This window comes from Capra hircus, chromosome 20, assembly GCF_001704415.2.
Source record: "Capra hircus breed San Clemente chromosome 20, ASM170441v1, whole genome shotgun sequence".
NCBI classification, from domain to species: Eukaryota; Metazoa; Chordata; class Mammalia; order Artiodactyla; family Bovidae; genus Capra; species Capra hircus.
Window position 1 is genome coordinate 22,444,798 of NC_030827.1, and position 21,785 is coordinate 22,466,582.

At 43.4% G+C, this 21,785-nt stretch overlaps 1 protein-coding gene across 2 annotated transcripts in view; it reads right to left on the reverse strand.

Moving 5' to 3' along the window:
- MAP3K1 (mitogen-activated protein kinase kinase kinase 1) overlaps window positions 1-21,338 on the reverse strand; it is a 74,487-nt gene extending 53,149 nt beyond the window's left edge. The window contains exon 1 of one of the 2 annotated variants that reach the window (XM_018065623.1): window positions 20,854-21,338. In XM_018065623.1, coding sequence (XP_017921112.1) covers window positions 20,854-21,332 — 479 coding nt within the window. In that variant the 5' untranslated portion in view covers window positions 21,333-21,338. Of the gene's footprint in view, window positions 1-19,785; window positions 20,810-20,853 lie in introns of those variants that run through there. The other variant, XM_005694690.3, reaches the window with a different exon arrangement.

The following is a 21,785-nucleotide window of genomic DNA, read 5'->3' on the forward strand; positions in this document are numbered from 1 at the left end:
AACTTAAGTCCATTTAAGCATAACTCTCTATTGGATGCTGGCCTTAGAAACTGGTATCTTTACTCAAATTAGTAAAGAGGCACAACCAACAATCAAAACACACCAATTAAAAGTAGGCCAAAGTTTAAATTGAGCTTTAATTTAAAACCACTGGAAATGAAAACTAGCTATTATTTTCATGACTCATTTATAAAGAGCTCTAATAGCTATGTTCAGTTGTAAAGAAATAAATCTTGAATGCCTGAGCTACCCAAGGCAGCTACCTCCAAGCACGCACGGGGACATGCAGGTGTGAGACCAGGAGAAGGCCAGAGGAGCAGGTGTGTGCATACCCAGAGCAGAGGGTCAGGAGTTCTCACTTTCTCACTACTTCACTTGGTTCCTGAGGAGGCCCACCGGCTGTACAGTGGGAGTAGGGCCAGTTCACAGGGCGAGGAGGGATCTGCGTGCAAGCACTCTGTAAAGCCTCCACGAGTGGTGACACTCACTGTGCACGCCAAGTACAGCTCCCGTTCTGCTGGCAAAGCTTTGCGCATGAACAAGTCCAGCCACATCTGCACCCTGAGCCTACTCTCTTTTCCGGCACAGCCAACATAACTGAAGTCTAAATTTGCGTTTACAACTGGCCTTATTTTATAAGAATGTCACATAACAATGAAAAATGTTACAAAAAATTTCACTGATGCTTCTTGCATATTTTTAAAGACTTAAACAGAATTTAAAATAGCATCATTAGGTATGATTTTTTACTTCAATAAAAGACAAAATGAATAATGGATAAAGAAAGATATTATCTGATGTAACTCAAACTCATCTCCTGATTTGAAAGAAATAGTAAAATATGCATAAAAGATTGTCATAAGGTTAAAGAGCCATCTTGGAGTCAAACTGCCAGGGATCACACCCTGGCTTCACCCACCCACTAGTTGCCAAGTTACCTCATCTCTCAGGGTCCCTGTTTTCTCATCTGTAGAACTGGAATAAAAACTGCCCTTACTTTACAAGGATAGGACTAGGCTTAAAGTCAGACAAGCTATATAATGTACCAGTGTACCTCCTCAGAGGAAATTAACTACTACCGCTATTTCCAGTAAGACGAGCACAGCAGGAGAAAGCAGCGAAATGAGGATGAACTAAGGCCAGCTCGGCTTGGGTACCCCAGCCCCGCTCTACACCACAGGGCTCAACCTCCTGTCAATAACGGGACCTCTCTAATGCCACTTCAAGTCAGAGCTGGTACTTTTACTGTTACCATAAATTCTGGTAATTCTTACCCTTTGAAAACACTTTCATATCCCACCATCTCATTCAATCTTCTCAAATTCTGGCAGTAGGAAAAGTATCATTATTTCTTGTTCACAGATGAAGACAGTCAAATTCAAAGCAGGTAAATAACTTAACTCAATGTCCTGCAGAAGTGGTAAGACAGCCCTAGGGACAGGACTGATGAGCCTGAGCCAACACCAACACTGAGTCCACCACAATAAGCATCTGGAAAGCAGGTTAAATACCTTTAAACTAAAGACAGCTGGCGATTCCCTTTCCCATAGCTAAAAGAGGAAAAGAAGGAATCAAGTATGTCCACAAAGAACTCTTGAATTTGAACTGCAATTTCAGTAGGCTTTTCATTTTAACTGACACAGTAAAGAAAACCAAAGTTTTGTATCAGAATAATTTTGGTTTTTAAAGTATTATCCATACTAGCTCATCTTCAGGTAGTGCTACTTGACTCAAGAGCTCAAAGAAGAATTCTCATGGAATTCATTTATTTCTATTTTTTTTAATTAGTCCTACACAAGCGATCACAGATGTATCTTGAAATAGACTAGAATGTTCATAAGGTTCTTACATTAAGTTACAAATCAGAGATTAAAAATATTTTAGGCCAAGGTCTTCCGTGGTCCATCTTCCTCTCTCAGAATCTACCTACCTTGGAAAAAGAAACCTGATCAGGTTTCACAGTTCACTGGTTCTAGAGACCGATTCTAGCCACCAACACCACAACCAGCCCTTCCTGCTCTCTGTCCCATTCCTGAGCTGGTCTCCGAAAAACAACCTCGTGGCTGCTTCTATGCTCCAGCAGGCAAGAACAGTTCAACATCCTTTTGTTGTTTCGTTGTTGCTGTTGCGTGGTTAGTTGATTTCCCTGGTGGTGCAGTGGTAAAAAATCCACACACCAATGTAGGAGACACAGGTTTGCTCCCTGGACTGGCAAGATCCCCTGGGGAAGGAAATGGCAACCCACTCCGGTATTCCTGCCTGGGAAATCCCATGGACAGAGGAGCCTTGCAGGCTATAATCCACAGGGTCGCTAAAGAGTCGGACACAACTTAGCAACTGAACACCACCAACAAACATCCTTCTGAGCAAGCCTTATTCAGGAGAAGCAGCTCTGAGAGACATCTGAAATGATCCATGCTGAGGAATTCACCCTGCTTCAGCTGCAGGAAGCAGCTGACCGTTCTGCTACCCAGGATCCAAGGTGAGACTAGTGATGTTTCACATCCCAGACTTATAGGAGAGATTCCAAAATAGTCACCGGGCTGTGGGGCAGAATCTGACACTCTCGCAGCTAACAGCATGCATGTCACCGCTTCCCCCATGACAACCACAGGGGACATAATCCCGGACGACAGCGGTAATGGCTGTCAGACAGCCACAGTGACCACAGCCTTTGAACCTTAAATTCATACACATGATCCTAAAAAGCCAAAATCTTATCCCATTTTCACAGGTAAGAGAGCTGTCAAAGACAGACCTGGATGCTGAAATTTTAATGGTTTGTGGAAAGAAGACAAAATATTCTATTTCAAAAGATTTAACACATGTGGCTGCCTAAGCACATAGTAAAGAACGAATCAACGTTTTAAATATGCTATTCCTTAAGGAGAAACTTTTTACCAAAGCTATGTATTAGTATCAATATTCATAATGCAATCTCCACAGTACACAGAAACAAATCCTAGACTAGGCACCTAGAAAATAAATGATTGGCAGCATGCAATTTTCTACGTCTTTGGACTAACTTTTGCAACAGATTTATAGGGCAGGGGTAGCCAACAGTGTAAGGACAGGAAGTCAGCCTAGAAGCAAAAGTATGATAAGAGATACACATTCCATCCCAGGGTGGGAAGATCCCTTAGAGAAGGAAGTGGCAACCCACTCCAGTATTCTTTCTTGCCTGGGAAATCCCATGGACAGAGGAGCCTGGCAGGCCATAGTCCATGGGGTTGCAAAGAGTCAGACATGACTCAGCACACACACATATACATAGGTCATCTAAAGTGTCAAGAAGATTTCATAAAAAATGCAAAGCCTTATAAATATTCAAAAGATAATTTATAAAATGAGATTTATTTTTAATAAAGTACAGAGAAATACAGGAAAAAGTGTGAATGCACTGGCACTATAGGGGCTTTGTTACAGAATTCAGTGTAAGCTGCTCACTGAAGACTCTGAAATAGCAAGTTCCAGTACAACCTGTCAGCATGGAATGAAGAGTCAGTACTTTAGAAAGATGTGTGTGTTTGGCGGATGGGGGGGGGGAGGCGGGGAGGGGGGCATGTGTGTGTTGGGTGCTGGGAGGAAAAAGAAGCAGAGAGAGAACACACACACACACACACTTTCATCTTGGCTCAGTGCATGGCTGACTATATTCTCTACTTAGGCAAGAAATTTTCACTAACTTAATTTTAGTAATTAAAATACATTCAGTACTTTGGGGAACCTTCAACAAGAATAAAGCAGTCTATTACACATGCAATTCTGAACACATTTCTTTTCAAGTTGCTGTATTTAGAGACAAGCTGACTTGAGACACCAACAGTTTTATATGCTATCACCAAAACTTGGCCTAGGAGGTGTAAGGGAGAAGAAGAATGAAAGTTCTTGAGCATAAACCTTTTTCTCTTTGATGCCAAAACTGCCTTTACAGACCTAAGTCCCCAAAGTGTAGGCTTTGTTCTCATTTGTTTTTGGTATTATTTAAAACTCTTCTAGCAAATCTTCTTGCAGTGGAGGGTTATGTTCCACTATCCACTTACAAAACTGCAGGATGATTCAGTTCACATTGTGCAAATGACATTCTAACTAGTGACAAAACCTGTAGCCAGCTATCAAAATCAATCACAACCAGCTATAAGAATGGTGCTAAAGCAATCAAGACTCAAAGGACTCTGCTCTATTTCTTATCACAGCCTTCGTGGCAGTAGCATGCAGTGTGTGCTGAGTTGTTTCAGCCACGTCTGCCTCTCTGCAATCCTATGGACTGTAGCCTGCCAGGCTCCTCTGTCCATGCAATTCTCCAATACCAGAGTGGGTTGCCGTGCCCTCCTCCAGGGCATCTTTCTGACCAAGAGATCGAACCCACGTCTCTCCTATCTCTGGCACTGGCAGGCGGTTCTTTACCACTAGCTCCACCTGGAGAGCCCATCATGCAGTAAGTGCTCCCAAACAACTGAATAACTGTCACAACAATTGGAACTTGAGAGCGATGTGAGTTTTGATAGAAGCAGGAAGGGTCAAGTATTCTTCACTACCAGGAATCTAAGACAAATAGTTAATTACTGTTGGAGGTCCCTGTGCTCAGCACTGAATTATGAGCAGCTTCAGCTGTGTAGATGAAGAATAGTGGTGGGTGAGAGTGTCTGCTGGTGTGAATATGCTTCAAGTTGATGGAACCACGATTAAATCAGTCAAAAAGTTCTATTCCAAAACTATTTGATAGTCAAGATTTTCTAGAACTTGAGCTCCAAATTATTAAAGATTAAAAAGGAAAAAAAGATTGATAGTGAAATTCATACTGTTCAGTAACTGCCAACTCTATACAAATTACATGAAAAGAACCTACAAAACAGAAATCTGAATTTTCACAATTAGGAAACAATACAATTCAGTGTCATTTTTAAAGTTTTTTTAGTTAAAAAATAAGTTTGTATACATATGTCTTTATAAACATAGAAAAAAGTCAAAGGACTGCTTTGCTTATTAGAGGTTAGCCCTAGAGAATATCCTTTCCTTATGTAGTTAAAGTTAAGGGGAAAATGTTTTTAACAGCAGTCAAGTTACCAGAATTGAACTTTCCTGGTGGCTCAGATGGTAAAGAATCTGTCTGCAATGTGGGAGACCTGGGTTCACCGTGGGTCAGGAAGATCCCCTGAAAGAGGGCAGGGCAACCCACTTCAGTATTCTTGCCTGGAGAATCCCCATGGACAGAGGAGCCTGGCATGGACAGAGGAGCCATGGGGTCGCAAAGAGTGGGATAAAACTGAGCAACTAAGCACATACAAGTTACAAGAATTAGACTTAAAAGTTATTTTCAAAACTACTCTCTACACATATTTGCTAAACACAAACACAGATATGACTTCTCTGTTTTCTGAGCCTTCACTGCTTTTTATTTGCATTTCTTATAGTTGCTGCTGCTGCTGCTAAGTCGCTTCAGTTGTGTCCAACTCTGTGCGACCCCATAGACGGCAGCCCACCAGGCTCCCCCATCCCTGGGATTCTCCAGGCAAGAACACTGGAGTGGGTTGCCATTTATAGTTGATACCCAGGTTTAAAACTCCAAGAATTAATAAGTTCAAAAATCTAATTGTTTCAATAATCAGAACTAAATTTAGCCATAAGAAATAATTTTCAAATTAAATTTTTGGAATATTATTTGCCAGAGTTTCAAAGGGACAAAAAGATTATGTGAGCCAACCTCTTCTTTTCACAGATAAGAAAGCGACCCAGGAGACCAGCCTTAGGTCCTCACAAAGTGATGAGAACCCTAATCAATGTCCTACTGATGATATATGCTTTATCCCACATTACATAATTTTGAAAGCTGCGTTTTCCATTATTCTAATAATTTCAAAATACTAAGGAAACCATATTGTTCTCAAGATGCTACATAATCTACACAAACTGCCTTTGTTAAAGTAATGGTAACTAGTAAGGGAACTGTGAGTCTCTTTACATCATCCTCATCTGTACAGCCAAATGTTTAAGTAGAGAGTCTTCATAGTTACTTGCAGTTATATTACAAACAGTTTTTACTGAGTGCTTCTCTGGGTTAAGAATGGTGCGTCATTCCATTTTTAATCACCACCACTGACTCCATTTTCGAGATGAGAAATTTGAGGTTCGGAGAAATTAAGTGACTTTCTTGGAGTCCAGTGACAGGTGAGTGACTAAAGAGATCTGCCTCCTTGGGCCCAGCATACTTGTGCTGCCCCTGAAATGTAATTGTGCAGTTTCAAAACTACATTCAGGGACCAGGGTGGCTGGAATTCATCTGCCTGAGAACATTTCCCTGTGAGCCTCTGAAACTATGGAGAGCTACTAGAAATGCAAGAGCCACAGCTCCTAGACTGCAGCCTCAGACGCAGACTGTCTCGCTCCAGCTTTGATGTAACTCCTCCTTTGGGCCTCCTGACCCACTTCCTAGGGTGCTGGAGTTACCTGTCAAACTACAAAGGCTCTCTATTCTGTCCCAAGCACGGCGAGCAGCATGGAGGCAGAGAGCCCTGCGTGGTTCTCGGGCTTGGCTGCTGAGCCCTGCCCCCACCCAGACAGGGCTACCTGAACTACACTCATAGTTCTCCATATCAGCACACAACCCACCATGAACTTCCAGGCCTCTGTGTGTTCTCCACACAACCCTGCCCCTACCCCCAGGCCACAAAGTCTCTCTCCAAGTCCCTTTTACCTGTTTAACTCCTCTGCACTCTTCAGGACTTAGCAGTCCTCCCATTTCCAGGAAAACCCTTCCTGTACCCTCCCATTCCCAGCAGGTTGGCCAGCCCCACCCTTGTCAGCCGGCGGTCTGTTACCTCATTAAACTTCACGGGCTTCCCCACTGCTGGGTCCCCAGCACCTCGGCGCCTAGCTCACAGTACGTCATTCCAAGAGTGTTCATGAAGGCATGACCCCAGCTGGGTAGGGAGTGATGGCAGCGCTGACAATGGACATTCACCCTGGCGTGCTTACTACTCTGCCTTTCTGTTTTTCTAGAGAAACCACCCACAGACCAGACAGAAAGACCTGCAGTGACCCTACATCTGATGTGCTTGTTTTCCTGTAACCCATGAGCCCCCTGGCACCTTGCCCACGGAGGCCAGGCAGCTGATACAGGCCTTGTGATGGATGCACCTAGGCCACTATCAGCCTCTGTGCTCGAGCGCTGAGCATCCTCTGACTTGAGCGGTCTTGGATTACTCTGGGTGACAGCAATCCAGTTGTCCCCCTGTAGCCACAGAACACTGCTGCCAGGACCTCCTGCGGGCACTGAACTCTACAGATGCTCAAGTCCATATACTATAAAACCATGCACTCAGCTCTCGGTACCTGCAAGTTCTGCAACCATGGAAACGGAGGGTCAACAGGGTGCTGCCTGGCACCAAAATATTTTCCCAAGACTATACCTCTGAAATTTTAACACAAATTAAAAGAAAAATCTGATTTGCTTTATCATAATGTATTATAATTTTAAAAGAATTTTTCTTTTTAAACACTTGTTCAGTAAGACATGACTGTATACGGGATGACAGAGGAAAAACTTTTTTATGAGGAGTTTTCCTTAAAAAAAAAAAAAAATTTACTTACTTACTTATTTGGCTGCACCTGATCTTAGTTGCAGGATTTTTACTTGAAGCATGCAAACTCTTAGTTGCGGCATGTGGAATCTAGATCCCTGACCAGGGATCGAACCCAGGCCCCCTACATCGGGAGTGAGGAGTCTTGGCCACTGGGCCACCAGGCAAGTCCCTAAAAAGGCCTAAAAGTGGCAAAACTAATTCAGATACCAAGGAACTTTAAATCAAAGAGTTCAGTAGAATTCACAATACCTATCGACTTTTCTGGGTAAACTCTGGGAGACAGTGAGGGACAGGGAGGCCTGGCGTGTTCCAGTCCATGGAGTCGCAAAGAGTTGGACACACCTTAGCGGCAGAACAACTGACTTCCGCAAACAGCAACATTTATGTTTAATACAGCAGAATACCAAAAACTGTTCATTGCAGGGGGAATAAAAACATATTAAAAGTTATCTCACAGCAGAGACAAAATAAGTATTCTAGACAGAAGAAACAACATTTAGTGCACTGAGAGAAAAGAAGGGTCAGCCAGGGAAACAAAAATGTGAACGTAGCCCTGAATGACTGGAGCAGGGTGTTCAGGAAAGGGAGCTGAGAGGGGCGCAGAGCCAATTACCAGAGCTTCTGAACTGCATTAAGGAGTCTGGACTTTATTCTCTGGATGAAGAAAAGTTTTTTTTTTTCTCTCTCTTTGAATTCACTATTTAAAGATAGAACACAGCCATTCAAAATTGTAGAGCACAATATCAACACAGTTTAAAGCTAGGGAATTAAGTTGAATTACTGTATTTAATTTACATTAATAAGTATCTTAAAAGAAGCAAATGTAGATTTTAAGATTTATTAACACGCTAATGACTCAAGTAACTAAGAGAATCTAAGCTGAGAGTGATATTGTGTGATTTTCAGGTTGAAAGATTACAGTAACATATATTTCAATTAGACAGCAGCAAATACAAAAGCATCTTCTGAACTGTACAGTATCCTGTATGGAGGAGTTCATTCTACAGCATTTCATCATTCTCCTGGCCTCAGTTTGTGCATAGAAGGCATGCTGGACACCAGCAATTCACATTACATAAATTATCCACCACTCACAAGGTGTAAAATCTATATTATACATTATAATATAGAAAAAATGTATATTATACATGTATAATATGCATGAATAGAAATTATTCTTGAATGCTAGAAACAGTGCCAATTATTTCTGACAGACTTGGGATTTCCCACCTTTGCCACTGATTAACTATCTGAACTGTTTAAGCCTGTGTTTCGGTTTCTTCATTTCTAAAACGAGAAGGCTGGGCTAGATTTTTGTCCACTTTAGTGTCAAGATCAGACTTCCATAGTAGAAACCTCACTCTAACTGCAGTGAGTGACTGAGGAGAACATGTCCAGGAGCCAGAGGCTGGTTAGGAAGTTTTGCAATAACTGGGAGGAGGTGACAGAGGCCTGACCCTGGTTAGCAGCTGTGGGGGTGGATTCCAGGGCTAGCAGACACTGACAACAATAGAACTGGAGACTGATTGGATGCTGAGGGTGAGAAGACCAGCGTAAGCGCACAGCCGCCCGGGAGGTGGTGGCAGGAATTAAACCAATGGCACCCCAAAGGACCAGGAGATCTAAGCGGGAGGATGGAGATTCCGTTTGGGTGTGTGGTGGCTGCAGCGCCTGGCTCAGCTGCACCTCCTGGAGAAACTATCCCAGGGGCAGGGGGGTGCAGGGTTCTATCACTGAAGCCAAGGCATTTTAGGCACCAAAATATTATAAAAACAATTCAGCAAACACACAACTAATAGTCTTCTGATGTATCTTTTTCTCTCCAGTCAATGACATTCTTTAAGGATCTTTGCAAAAAATGTGAAATGTGATTATTTAAGAATTTAGCCCTTTGTGCAAGAGTAAGATTTGAAATAAAGAAATGTATTTGGGAACGTTGAAATATTTGAAAATTTAGTATGTGATAAAGGGGATACTTTTAATCAATAAACAATGCTGGGAAAAAAACCTAGCCAATCATTTGGAGAAAATAAAGTTAGGGCCTTAGACTTCAGAGAGCTCAAGAGACGATTTCTTTTTTAATCTATAAAAATAGTATTAGAAAAGATTGGTGAATTTTTATAGTCTTATGGCAGGGAATAATAATAGCTATTACCTACATAGCGTTCATCATGCACCATGCACTATTTACAGTGTTTATACAAACACTTCGTTCCTGCAACAATTCTGAAGTAATATTTTCATTTTAGAGTTGAGGAAATTGAAGTGCAAAGAAATTCAGTAACTTCCGAGGTTCTCTACTCGACAGTGGTGAGACTCTGACTAGAACTCAGGCATCTGTGCTCTGAACCACTACAGAGCACAGCCTCTCTGTAAGACCATGCAGAAAGAGAGGGAGAGGGACAAAGAAAGAAATGAAATCTGAAGGAATATTTAAAGCCTCTTTATGGAACAACAGTTATCATTGAAATTCATAAATTATAACACAAAAGTAGAGGAAAACATTTCCAATAAATGTCAAGCTAACATTCTAATACATAAAGGATACTTAAAAATCAATAAGAAAAAATTAAACAATTCTCTCTCATGTGTGAAAGTCACAAAAGAAGTAGGAAATTGTTAATAAATACAAGTTGTATGGATGTGAGAGCTGGACTGTGAAGAAAGCTGAGCGCTGAAGAATTGGTGCTTTTGAACTGTGGTGTTGGAGAAGACTCTTGAGAGTCCCTTGGACTGCAAGGAGATCCAACCAGTCCATTCTGAAGGAGATCAGCCCTGGGTGTTCTTTGGAGGGAATGATGCTAAAGCTGAAACTCCAGTACTGTGGACACCTCATGCGAAGAGTTGAGTCATTGGAAAAGCCTCTGATGCTGGGAGGGATTGAGGGTAGGAGGAAAAGGGGACAACAGAGGATGAGATGGCTGGATGGCATCACTGACTCGATGGAAGCTAGTCTGGGTGGACTCCGGGAGTTGGTGATGGACAGGGAGGCCTGGCGTGCTGCGATTCATGGGGTCGCAAAGAGTCGGACACGACTGAGCGACTGAACTGAACTGAACTATGATGCTAAAAAGCTAAGAAATGCAAATTGAAATAAGAAACCATCTTTCACAGACTGATAATATCAAACACTGGCAAGAATGTGAAGCAATGAGCACTCTCACATACCGTGAGATGAATGTAAGCTGGCACAATGTTTTACAGGGCAATTTGGCTACATGATAAAAATTTTAAATATACATAATCCTTTGACTCAGCAGTTTTACTTCTGAATATTTATTTTACAGAACCAAATGCACAAATATCTGAAAATGCACATACAATGGTACTCACTGCGGCGTGATATAACTACCAAACAATAAACACTATGTCTAAAAAGAAGAGATTGGTTAATGAGACAACCAAATGACGGAATGCTATGCAGTCATGAAAATGGCAGCTCTACGTTCATCGTTAAGATACTAAACAAAATGCTGTTAAGAAAAAAAAACTGTACAGCAGTCTACATAGTACTGTTCTTTTGTTAAAAGATAAATGCATGTTTAAAACAGATTGTTCTGTTGCTTTCAAAAGGACTGTCTAACCATTTTATTAATAAAGCTTAATCTAAAAATTCTGAATTCAGAAAAATCACAAGGACCTTAATATAACCGTGTAGAAATGCCAGTGTGCCAGAAAAACTGAAACGTATTTTCAAATTTCAAAATAAGTTTATACTGACATTAAAAGTTTTTTAGGAATATTAGTACCTACATTAATTAATAAGTCACATCTTTTTTTTTAATCTAAGGATCAATGAAAATAATTATTAACCAAGAAGAATTTAAGAGTATCAATAAATCCAGATAATAAATAATAGGTACAGCCAATTAATTATTTTGAAAGAGGAAAAAAAGAAATGTGAAATGTCTTTCTCAAAACACTCAACATCTTAAGACGTGAACATCAAGAATCCAACCCTTTCGCAAGCAGCCATCTTATTAGACCAAAGTCCTCACAGTAATTAAATAACTTGGTCAACATTGCAAAGCTGGGGCTTACTGCCTGACTTCTCACAGTCTAGCTAGGAGAAAGGGCAGTATATATTGGTGGTGGTGATTAACTATTAAGGCATCTTTTTTTAATTGTAGGATATAAAATGACTCAGGCCAACAAAGAGAGCAAAAAAAAACTCTGCCACACAACCAATCCACAGGACGTTCGTAATGAGCAGCATCCAATTTTATGTAATTCTAAAGAACACTTCATTTATTCAGCATCAAGGCTACAGGACCACCTCTTCCAGATGATTTAGATGTTTACCACTTCGAGGATCAAAATACTTTCTACAACCATCAGGGACAGAATACTTCCTTAATATGCTACAAGCTTTCTAACTTGGTTGCCTGAGTGGAGGGAAACACAACAATCTTGTAAGCCACAGTCATTGTCATTACGGAAAACAAAGCCAATCATATGATCTTCATCACTCTCATTTTACAAATAAGGAACTGATACCCCAAGAGTAATGTGGGAAAGTGCTGTGAATTAATAAATTCATAATCTTAGAGGTGATCCAGGTGTGTGGAACCAAGCGTTCCATCACCAGGCGGCCCCCAACTGCCATGCTCCAACGTCCTCTTAGCAGGTCCCTTTCTCCTCCCTTCTTAGCACCTGTCAGGGCTCTGCCTATATTCTGCCTTTAGGGAACCTGTCTCTTGCCCTAAGTATGGGTCTTCTAACTGGCTGCTTTTAATTGCTGCACATACATTGCTGCTGCTGCTAAGTCACTTCAGTCGTGTCCGACTCTGTGCGATCCCATAGACGGCAGCCCACCAGGCTCCCCAGTCCCCGGGATTCTCCAGGCAAGAACACTGCGTTAGGGACACCAAATAGACAAGACTACAAGAATAATAAAGAAATGTCAGCAAATCCTGAGTGAATGCCCCTGGAACTCTTCTAAGTGTAAAATCAAAGAACTTCAAAGCACAGATTTTGTTACAGGCCCTTTGGCAGTTCAGAGCCTTCTTTTCTTACTTCTTAGTGCTAAACCATGTTCCAGATAAGGGAGGCTACCAGGTTTAGTTACCACCAGTAAACTTTAAAACGTTTTCTGTTAATGCGGGTTCTTGGTTCCTGAAATCTCACATAGTACTTGTCTAGCAAATCTTTTCTTTAATGCAAATGTGAACTATTTATCCCAAGTTGAATCATTATCAGTAGCAAATTCATAAATTTTGGATGAAGTAGGGTAATTAGGACAAAAATCCTAAACATAATATCCTAAATTTAGATAACATTCTGAGAACTCAGAAAAAGGAATCACTGTATTAATGCATAACAGCTCCAGGTGTATATTTAGATAGATACGCGCACACACACACACACACATGCGTGCACACACGCGCGCGCACACACACACACTTTCAACTCCCTGGTAAGAGAAGAACTAAATACACAGAGCAAACACTTCTTCTTACAGCGTATTATCATGCAGTATAGCTCTTTCCTCTGTACCACATTAAGCCATCCTACTTCACCTGTGGCATTTGGTGTGTCTAATACTTCAGATACCTCCTAATGAATCTATCACACACTGACTATTTGGAAACACCAATCATCTAGGCTTTTGCCATTTAACCCCATCTCAGCTAAGTCTTGATTACATCTGACCAAAGGGGAAGAACAGACAATCCACTGGTTTGATCTTGCAACATCATAACTACCTCCATCCATTTATTTAACAAATTCTTACTGAGGATCTACTCTGGGCCAGGAATTTTGCTAGGTTCTGGGTTCCTACCCAGCCAAAGGCTCTGCCCACTTATGTCTTTTCAGTCTTCAAGGGAAGGCAACCATTCACCAAATGAGATAAATACAAAATCAAAGCACTAACAGTAAGGACATGGAGCTACAAAGCCAGTCTAGGAGATGAGGGAAGGAAGGCTTCCCCGAGGAAGCCTCAGTGAGCTAAGATATGAAAAGGGAGGAGCTGACTCAGGACTGGGAAAAGTGCTCCAAGACAGAGAGCAGGCGGTACCACAAAGGCCCTATGGCAGAGGTGGTGTGCTGAGTCAGGAAATGAAGGCAGTCCTGCTGAGAGTAAGGGTGTGTGTGATCAGAGATGGGCCCAGAAAGGCAGCCAGGGGCTAAACCAGGCAGGGACTCTGTGGGACATCTTAAGAACTCTCCGATCTTTATCCAAATGGAAAGCATCTGAATGTTTTACAATTCAATTTAATTTACTTTTCTATAGGAAAATCGCTACACTCAGATTTACATTTTTAAATGATCACTCTGGTCACACAATACGGAGAACCAACTGGAAGGGAGGAAGCAGGAGAGAGGGAGCAAGTTAGGAGGCTACTATGTTAGTAGTTCAAATGAGAGATCACGGAGACCTGGACTAGGAATATGGTAACAGACCAAAGCACCAGCCTCTGATACGGAACTGAAGACTAGGAGCTGTCAAGGGTAACTACTAGGCTGTGGTTCTGCCACTTCATGAGCAGAGAACTCCTGAGTATGAGTAGGGCAAGGTGTAGGGAAAATCCTGAATTTGGTTTTCGATGTCATGGCTAGGAAAATAAACTCTGCACTCATTCATGAAAGGCCAATAGTTGACCGAAAGGCATTAACGAGACTAGGGTGGGGGTGGAAGAGAGGAAATGAGAGAAGGCCTGGACCTGAGGATGTTCTAATATTAATGCTCAAGAAGCTGAGGAGCCATTAAAGAAGGGTTGGCAGTGTTAAGAAAACAACCAGGAGGGCTTACCCATAAGCACAAATAACTAGACACCCAAATCCCAGAAACTCAATTTTCTCAACATTTGACAGTTTACACATGGCTCTAATTACTTTGTAACTACAGAGTTATTAAACTAATTCTGTAAGGTTTACATTATATAAAATTGGTCAACATTATTAATCACTGCTTGCTAAATACCAATTACTGCTACGAAATACCAAGCAATACACCAAAACTCGTAAGAAATAGTTCCTGCCTTCAAAACTTTCCTTAAGCTACATTATGATTAAAATCACATCACATTAAGTCATGAGTTAGTGTCTTCTAATACACTTATTTAAAAATTAATTCATCCTAACACTTTGGGAAAATCAGTTCATCCTAATGCTCATCCTAACACTCTTAGAAAAGACCCTGATGCTGGAAAAGACTGAAGGTAGAAGAAGGGAATGACAGAGGATGAGATGGTCGGATGGCATCACCGACTCAATGGACGTGAGTTTGAGCAAGTTCCGGGCGATGGCGAAGGCAGGGAAGGCTGGTGTGCTGCAGTCCATGGGGTCACACAGAGTGGGACGTGACTGAACAACACCACTTACATGCATCCGATATTCATGGATGCCAGACACTACTCTAGGTGATGGGCAATGGCACTAAGAATAAGACAGAATTCCTTGTCTGTTAGCAACTGATATTTAGTATTCAGAATGCTGTAAGACCAGTTTGAAGATTATTTGATGCTATATCAGTTGAATGTTTATTTAGGCCATAAAGGAAGGCAATAATACCTACTACTTATCAAGAGCACAACCTCTACCCCCTGACCCTGATATCTACCTTCTTCTGACTCCACATACACTCATCATCATGCTTACTGTGACACTTAGCCAACAAGCTAACTACAGCACTGCATAAGCTCCAGGCTCTTGCTTCAGTCTTAGAGAGAACTGAAGGTCTCATCACTAATTCCCCGGTGACAGACTGCATTTTCAGAAATACATGCTTGGTGGGTCTTAAGAACTTAACAGCTCTTGGCTCTCTGTAACATCTCAATCTATTAAACCAAACTAACCAGACTGGTTACTTCAAAGGATTCTATCGCTAACAGTACAGAACTCCTTTCCATACCAAACATACCTAAACTAACGCATAGGCCAGAGTAAATGAGACAAGGATATCTTCTTGATTATCTTATAGCCTAGAGCATACTCTATACGTTTCCCAATGTTATTTCCCTAACTAGCAAAGTTGCTTTTACTAATAATAAAGCCTGAATTGTAAAACCAGTGTTGGCAGATCCTCAGTTTTTTGCTCCTATACCCGCTACTTAATTTTCTCTTTAAGAAAGAAAGAAAAAAATCACATCTGAACTTGCAGTTCCATACTCATACCTTTTAAGAGTATAGGCAGAAATAGTTTGAAAGTAATCTGCACCTGAATTTGCCATTGCTGTGGATATGGAAAAGCTACAGTATGTATCTGTCCTAAGAAAGGGAAAGAGCAAAAACTAGCAGACCAAAGGTACAAGCAGAAAGCAGAACGAAGCTTCTACCTTTAACTACTGTCCTGAAAGGTCAATCATTCCTCAGAAAGCTAAGGAAGCACTACTGTATTCACTGCAGAGATACAGTGTGAAATGCTGGGGGTGAGATTCAGAGCACTAATCCTTAATCTAGGTGCTCCTCTCTATTCCCATGTCTCTCACAACACTTAACATGGTAGTGTGAAACCTCTTCATAATACAATCTGCCAGCAGAAACAGAGGCTGCGCACTGATGACATTTTTCTCTACCACCCAGAAAAATCACCTCACAGAGGTTCATAGAAGTTGGATGAATGAAATCTAAAACAAATACAAACGGAGAAGATCTGACTCTACTGGAACAGTTTCCATGTGTGATGATTAAAATGAATGTGTGATATTATATTAGCTTCTTTATTTCCTTCTACTTATAAACCACACAAATCAAGAAACCTAAGAAACACTCAACACTCACCAACCGTTCTCCTTGACTAACACAATGAAATGATCTAAGTACAAATCATTTGCTCTCCCTGCCTAACATGATGAGGTGATCTAAGCACAGTTTACCTGTATTACATGTATGAGGCCAGGTTACAAACATCATGCTTTATGGACACATCAGGAGACAAACGTATTGGCAACGGCACTGGGTAGAAACCTATCATTCTCACACTGACTCTTGAAGGACAACTTCCTCCTTCAAATCATTAATCTGGTCATTAATTTGCAAAAGAAAGTGGAGACAGCAGAGAGGGATGGAAAGAAACGGACTGTGCAGTGAGATCGCCATGGACTGGAAGCCTAGCCTGTTTTCCAGTCGTGTGATCATGGGGCTTTAGCATCACACATGAGTTTCTACCTCTTGAAAACAGAAAATTACAACACTCTGGAAGGCTGCAGACATGATGAAATGAGCTAATATATAACTTGCCTGACACACAGAAGGCAAGAAAAGTGACTATATAAAAGTACTTCTACTTGATCAATGGACATGTTTACTAACCACAGCAAAAATCCTCTTATTCTCTTGCAAGAACACCCAACTAGCAGTTAGCTTTGCAGTGAGGATTTCTAAATAACATTTACTTCAATTCTGTTTCTGATTATTTCTTTTGCGTTTCAAAATGTTCTTAAATTATTTCTTAAAAACAACTTGGGTTGATTCTTAATAGTGCATATTTCCTCACATTAATCTTTTTTACCCATTTACATTTTAAAGTAACTAATTTTCAGCTTAGATTATAAAAAGAGGCCAGGACTTAAGAAAACAACCAAGTCTAAGGAATATACCTGGTACATCTGATATAGCAAGGCATTTCAAGGTTAGAAGTGCAAAATACTGCAGCTCTTAAGGAGCCTCTGGAGACTAATGCTTCTCCATGCCACATTCTCCTATTGCCTTCCTCAAAGAAAAATAACCCTCAACCCAAGAAAACTGGATACAAAATGCAAAAGTTGTGCCTTCTTACTCAGAGAACTTCTGAATGCCCCATGTTTTCCCTCAGGGGAATCCATTCCCTATTAACTGCCCCAGCCACTCCAGCATTTCTTCTGGAATGCTCCCAGCAACTGTCAAGGGCTGATCAGCAGACAGCCTAGGCAAGCTGTAGCTGGTTCTTTTGCTCTTGTTGAAAGCAAAGAACGCTCCTTTCATTCCATATTTTGAAATCTTCCAAGTCAGTAAGTCAGCAACCATTTCTAAAATGTGCAACATATGCTTGAGGTAGTATAGGAGATGTGAAAAAGAATATCAATGAACAGAGCTACTTCCTGTTTTTTTTTTTTAATCTAGCAAAATAGAGTTATTATAGCATATTGGAAATAATGTATTAAGGAATGTTGGTTAACCAGTCACTCATGCCAGAATCAGATATGAAAAGAAAACTAAAGTTGGCAACAATTCTAGTTCTAATATTTCCCTTTCAGAATTATATTTAATAATCTTTGAAGAATGCATTCATTTTCTTACCTGATTCAAAATAAAACTTGGAGACAATTCCTAACTACAAAACTTACAAATTCATGGAAGACTAACTTATGTAACTACTTCTGTCATTTTATAAAATCACCAATTAAAAAAAAAAACTTATTTGGGGGCAATAATTTTCCTACACCTCCTTTAGAAAAGTCACTGAATTATATTTTTAGTCCAGAAGCTTCTAAAAGGAAGTGAAAGCTGAGGGCTATATGAGGATATAAAAGCAGCCTATGAAACAGCTTCAGTTTTAAGGAAAAACTAACATTAACAAGTACAGCATATCTTGTTCTTTCATGGGGCCAGCAAATTGATAGTTAGGTGTTTTTTTTTTTTTAAGTTACAAAAATAGGATGGAGTAATTATATCTACCAAACTCACAATAGCCTGTTCAATGGAGAGTAACACTGTAATTTCTCTTCAAAGACAGTAAATAGGAAGAAAAAGCCCCTAATTCTGTATTAGAAGGAAAAATCCCAAACCCTTGGGCGCCACTTACAGGCAAAAAACTTTCACTGATTTCAGTTACCAACCTGAAAAAGGGGTGGACTTAAAATCTTCTATTTTTAATATCAGTATTATTTATATTATTTACACTACAAAATTGTATTTTCCACAATTTCAATTTCTACACCCAAAGTTCAAAAACTGGAGGAATTATGAAATTTAAAAACTTTAGGAATTCTCTTTAAAAAAATACGACAGGTCTTAAAGATGTACAGTACTACTGAAACATAAAAATATTTCAAAATCTTGATGGTAGATGATCCTTCTAAAGTATGAATGTAACTATTATCCAAAAAGTAAAGTACAATTGCAATTTTACTGCTTACAGTCAAAGTGCTTATACCAACGGTCTCAAATGAATTTCAACCCCATGAACAAGGAAATATGGAAAAAACTCACTATTTCAAAAGAAGAGAAAATCAATATTTTACTATAAATGAAATGTTTATGTATAACATTTGGGATGAACAAACAGCATTCTGGCCAGCGAAATTCATTTTAAAAAATGATTTTGCCGATTAGTCTATTATTTCATATACTGTGCAATTATAATCCACCCTTTCAGAAAAGGGGAGGGGGAAAACTAGGTTATAAAATGCAAAAATTAAACACGGATTACTCACTCCCTGAATTCTATCTGCTTTCACTTTCGTCCTCTTATTTTGTGTGGAGACAACACTAAACATCTATACATTAATTTTACAGTGGTTCCTCTTCTATTATATTCATAGCTCGTTAAGATGCCTAGAATGCTGAGGCTTGCTAAATTATTTACTGCATCCAAAAACTTGGTATCATGGGAATAAGACAAAATTCACCTCTCAAATTCAGGGTTTAATATCTTTAACTGGACCTCACTTGTAGTAACAATCGCCTACAACGAATCATTCCAGTCAAGTTCTAATGCAATCTGCAAAGAAGCAGTAGTGTAGAGAGAGAAACATAACCCTTGTAAGACTAAGCTACATGTACAAGTGCACACAGAAAACCAGCACAGTCACAAGTCCCCGTTCCTCTCAACATGGCACACTGCTGACCACATTTTTAGGGTTCCCTCCCCCGCGAGGTGGGGAAAGAGAGGGGCCAACTTCTAAGTACCAATCAACAAACTGCGGTTTTAAACATATAATCAAGTTGCCCCCAAAAGTGCCAAATCACTAGATAATTAACGAAAGCCAATGATTCCTACTGTCAAATTCGTTTCACAAGGGAAACCAATACAAGGCAGTCTCTAAAACATTCAGAATAAAGGTCAGGAAGCCCTACAGGGAAACGGGTGACTAGCACATTTCCAGCAACTCAAAATACCCCTCAAACCTGTGCTCTGCATACACCAGTTAGATTTTAAAACAAACAGAAACAAGGACTATGGCTGTCACATTTAAAAGAAAATTCCTTAAACACAAATTTCTAGTTGCCAAAAAAGAGCCAGGCCAGGAACGGCTGGCCTGAGTTACCTTGCACATACCGTAACGCGCAGGCAGCCCAGGGCCCCGGAGCACACGGCACTGGGTCCCCTGGAATCCCGAGGCGGCCCGCGCAGCTGCAGGGAGCAGGAAGCACCGCACCCGCGCCGCGGTCCCCAACCACTCCGGAGAGGCTGCGGGGAGTAGGCACTACCGCTTTGCAACTGAATGGCTGACACATCCGGTCCTGGCTCTTACACCACTCCGCCAAATGCAAACTTCAAAGGCCAAATTCAAACTCCAAACAGAAGTCACTCAAGTCTCCGTGCTGCGGTCTGTATTCCCCAGGACACTAGGAGTCCCTTGGGGGACGCGATTAGAAAACTCTCCGTCCTAATACCCCGCAAGCCCCCGAGAGCTTGCAGCCCGTCACCCTGCACCGCTTTGACAGGCGTTACGGAGCCGTCCACCCGGAACCCCCTGCGGCCGCGCTCGGGGCGCGCCGCCTCCGTTCCGGCCCGGCCTCCGGTACCTGCGTAGAGGCTCTGCCTGTCACCGCCCGGGGGACCCCACCGCTTTCTGCGCCGCCGCCCTCCGGCCCTCCAACCCAGTCTCGGGCAGGGCTGCCCACCTGCTTCGCCCACCTACACTGCCCGCCCGCAGGCTCAGGCCTCACCCCCGCGCCCCCCGGGACTCAGGTCCGGGGTCGCCGCCGCCGCACTGCTGCTCGCCTCTTCCAGCCTGACCCGGAGGGCAGCGCCAGGGTCCCGTTCCGGGGCTCCTCGGAGAGCCCCGATTCCAGGAGCCCCACAAAACCAGCCCGGCCCCCCACACCTTATCTCAACTGGTCCAAACAGCGCGGCTCGCACGCCTGTCACATGTCTGCAAACAATAACAAACTCTCCAGCACGTCCCCGCCCCGGGCCCCCGTCCGGTCCCCCAGGCCAGGTCCGGGGCGCCGCCCGAAGCTGGAAGGGTCAAAGAGGGTGCCCGAGAGCTCGGGTCCCGGATAGCCGCGCGCAGCCTTGCTTTGCGGAGCCCCGGGACGTCCTGCGCGATGCCGGGGTTCATTCATTGCAATAGCCCGCCCGCCCCCCAAGTCCCCGCCGCTCCTCGGCCGCGCTGCTTACCCGGCCGGGGCCGCCGCAGTCGGCTCGGCGGCGGGCGTCCGCTTCTCCCCCGGCTCGGCCCCCGCGGGGCTCTGGGCGCCGCTGTCCGGTGCGGCCGCCGGCTCGGCAGGGTGGGCGCCACCGCGGCTCGGGGCTCCGTGGGGCGGCGGCACCGCCACAGGATGGAAACCGCTCCCGCCCGCCGCCGCGTCCGGGGGCTCCGGCGACGGGGAAGTGGAGGAGGACGGCGGCGAGGCGGCGAGGAAAAGCTGCGGCTCGGGCAGCTGGTCCAGCTCCACACTCCGCACTTTGCGCAGCTGCCGCCGCCTCCAGTCCGCCCGCTCACGGCCCCCACTGCCCGCCTCCCGCAGCAGCCCCGCGGCTGCCGCGGGCGCGCTGCTCGCCTTGAGGGCCCCTCTGCCGCCGCCCGCTTCGGGGCTCGCCGCCCCGGCGCCCGGGAATCCCGAGGACGAGGCGCGATTCCCCGCCGCCGCCGCCATTTTCTCTCGCGGGCTACATTCGCTCGGCCCCTGCGAGGGAGGGAGGGGGCGGGGAGAGTGCAGGGGGCGGGGGGCGGGCTCTGCGCCTCTAGCGTAGGGCTGGCTACGCCAACTGCGTGAGCGCGGCCCTTCGTGCGCCCGGCCGGGACTGACGGACGGGCGGCCGTGCGGGGTTCAAGGCGGGGGAGGGCGGCGGGCCGCAGGTTTCGGTGGGGAGCGGACTCTTAGCTCAGCCCCGCACGCGGGCCGCCGAGGTAGCTGCCGAGGTGGCCGCTGCGGGGGCACGCTGGGGTTCGCGCGCCTCACCCGCCGCGCCGCCAGGTAGTCCCGGGCTGCACCGGCGAGAGGAGGAGCCTCGGCGGCAGAGCTCCTGCTTCCTCTCCGCCGCAATCTCGGCCCGGCTCGGCCGGCGCTCGCCCTAAGGGAGTTGCAATTCGAGCTTTGATGGACGGT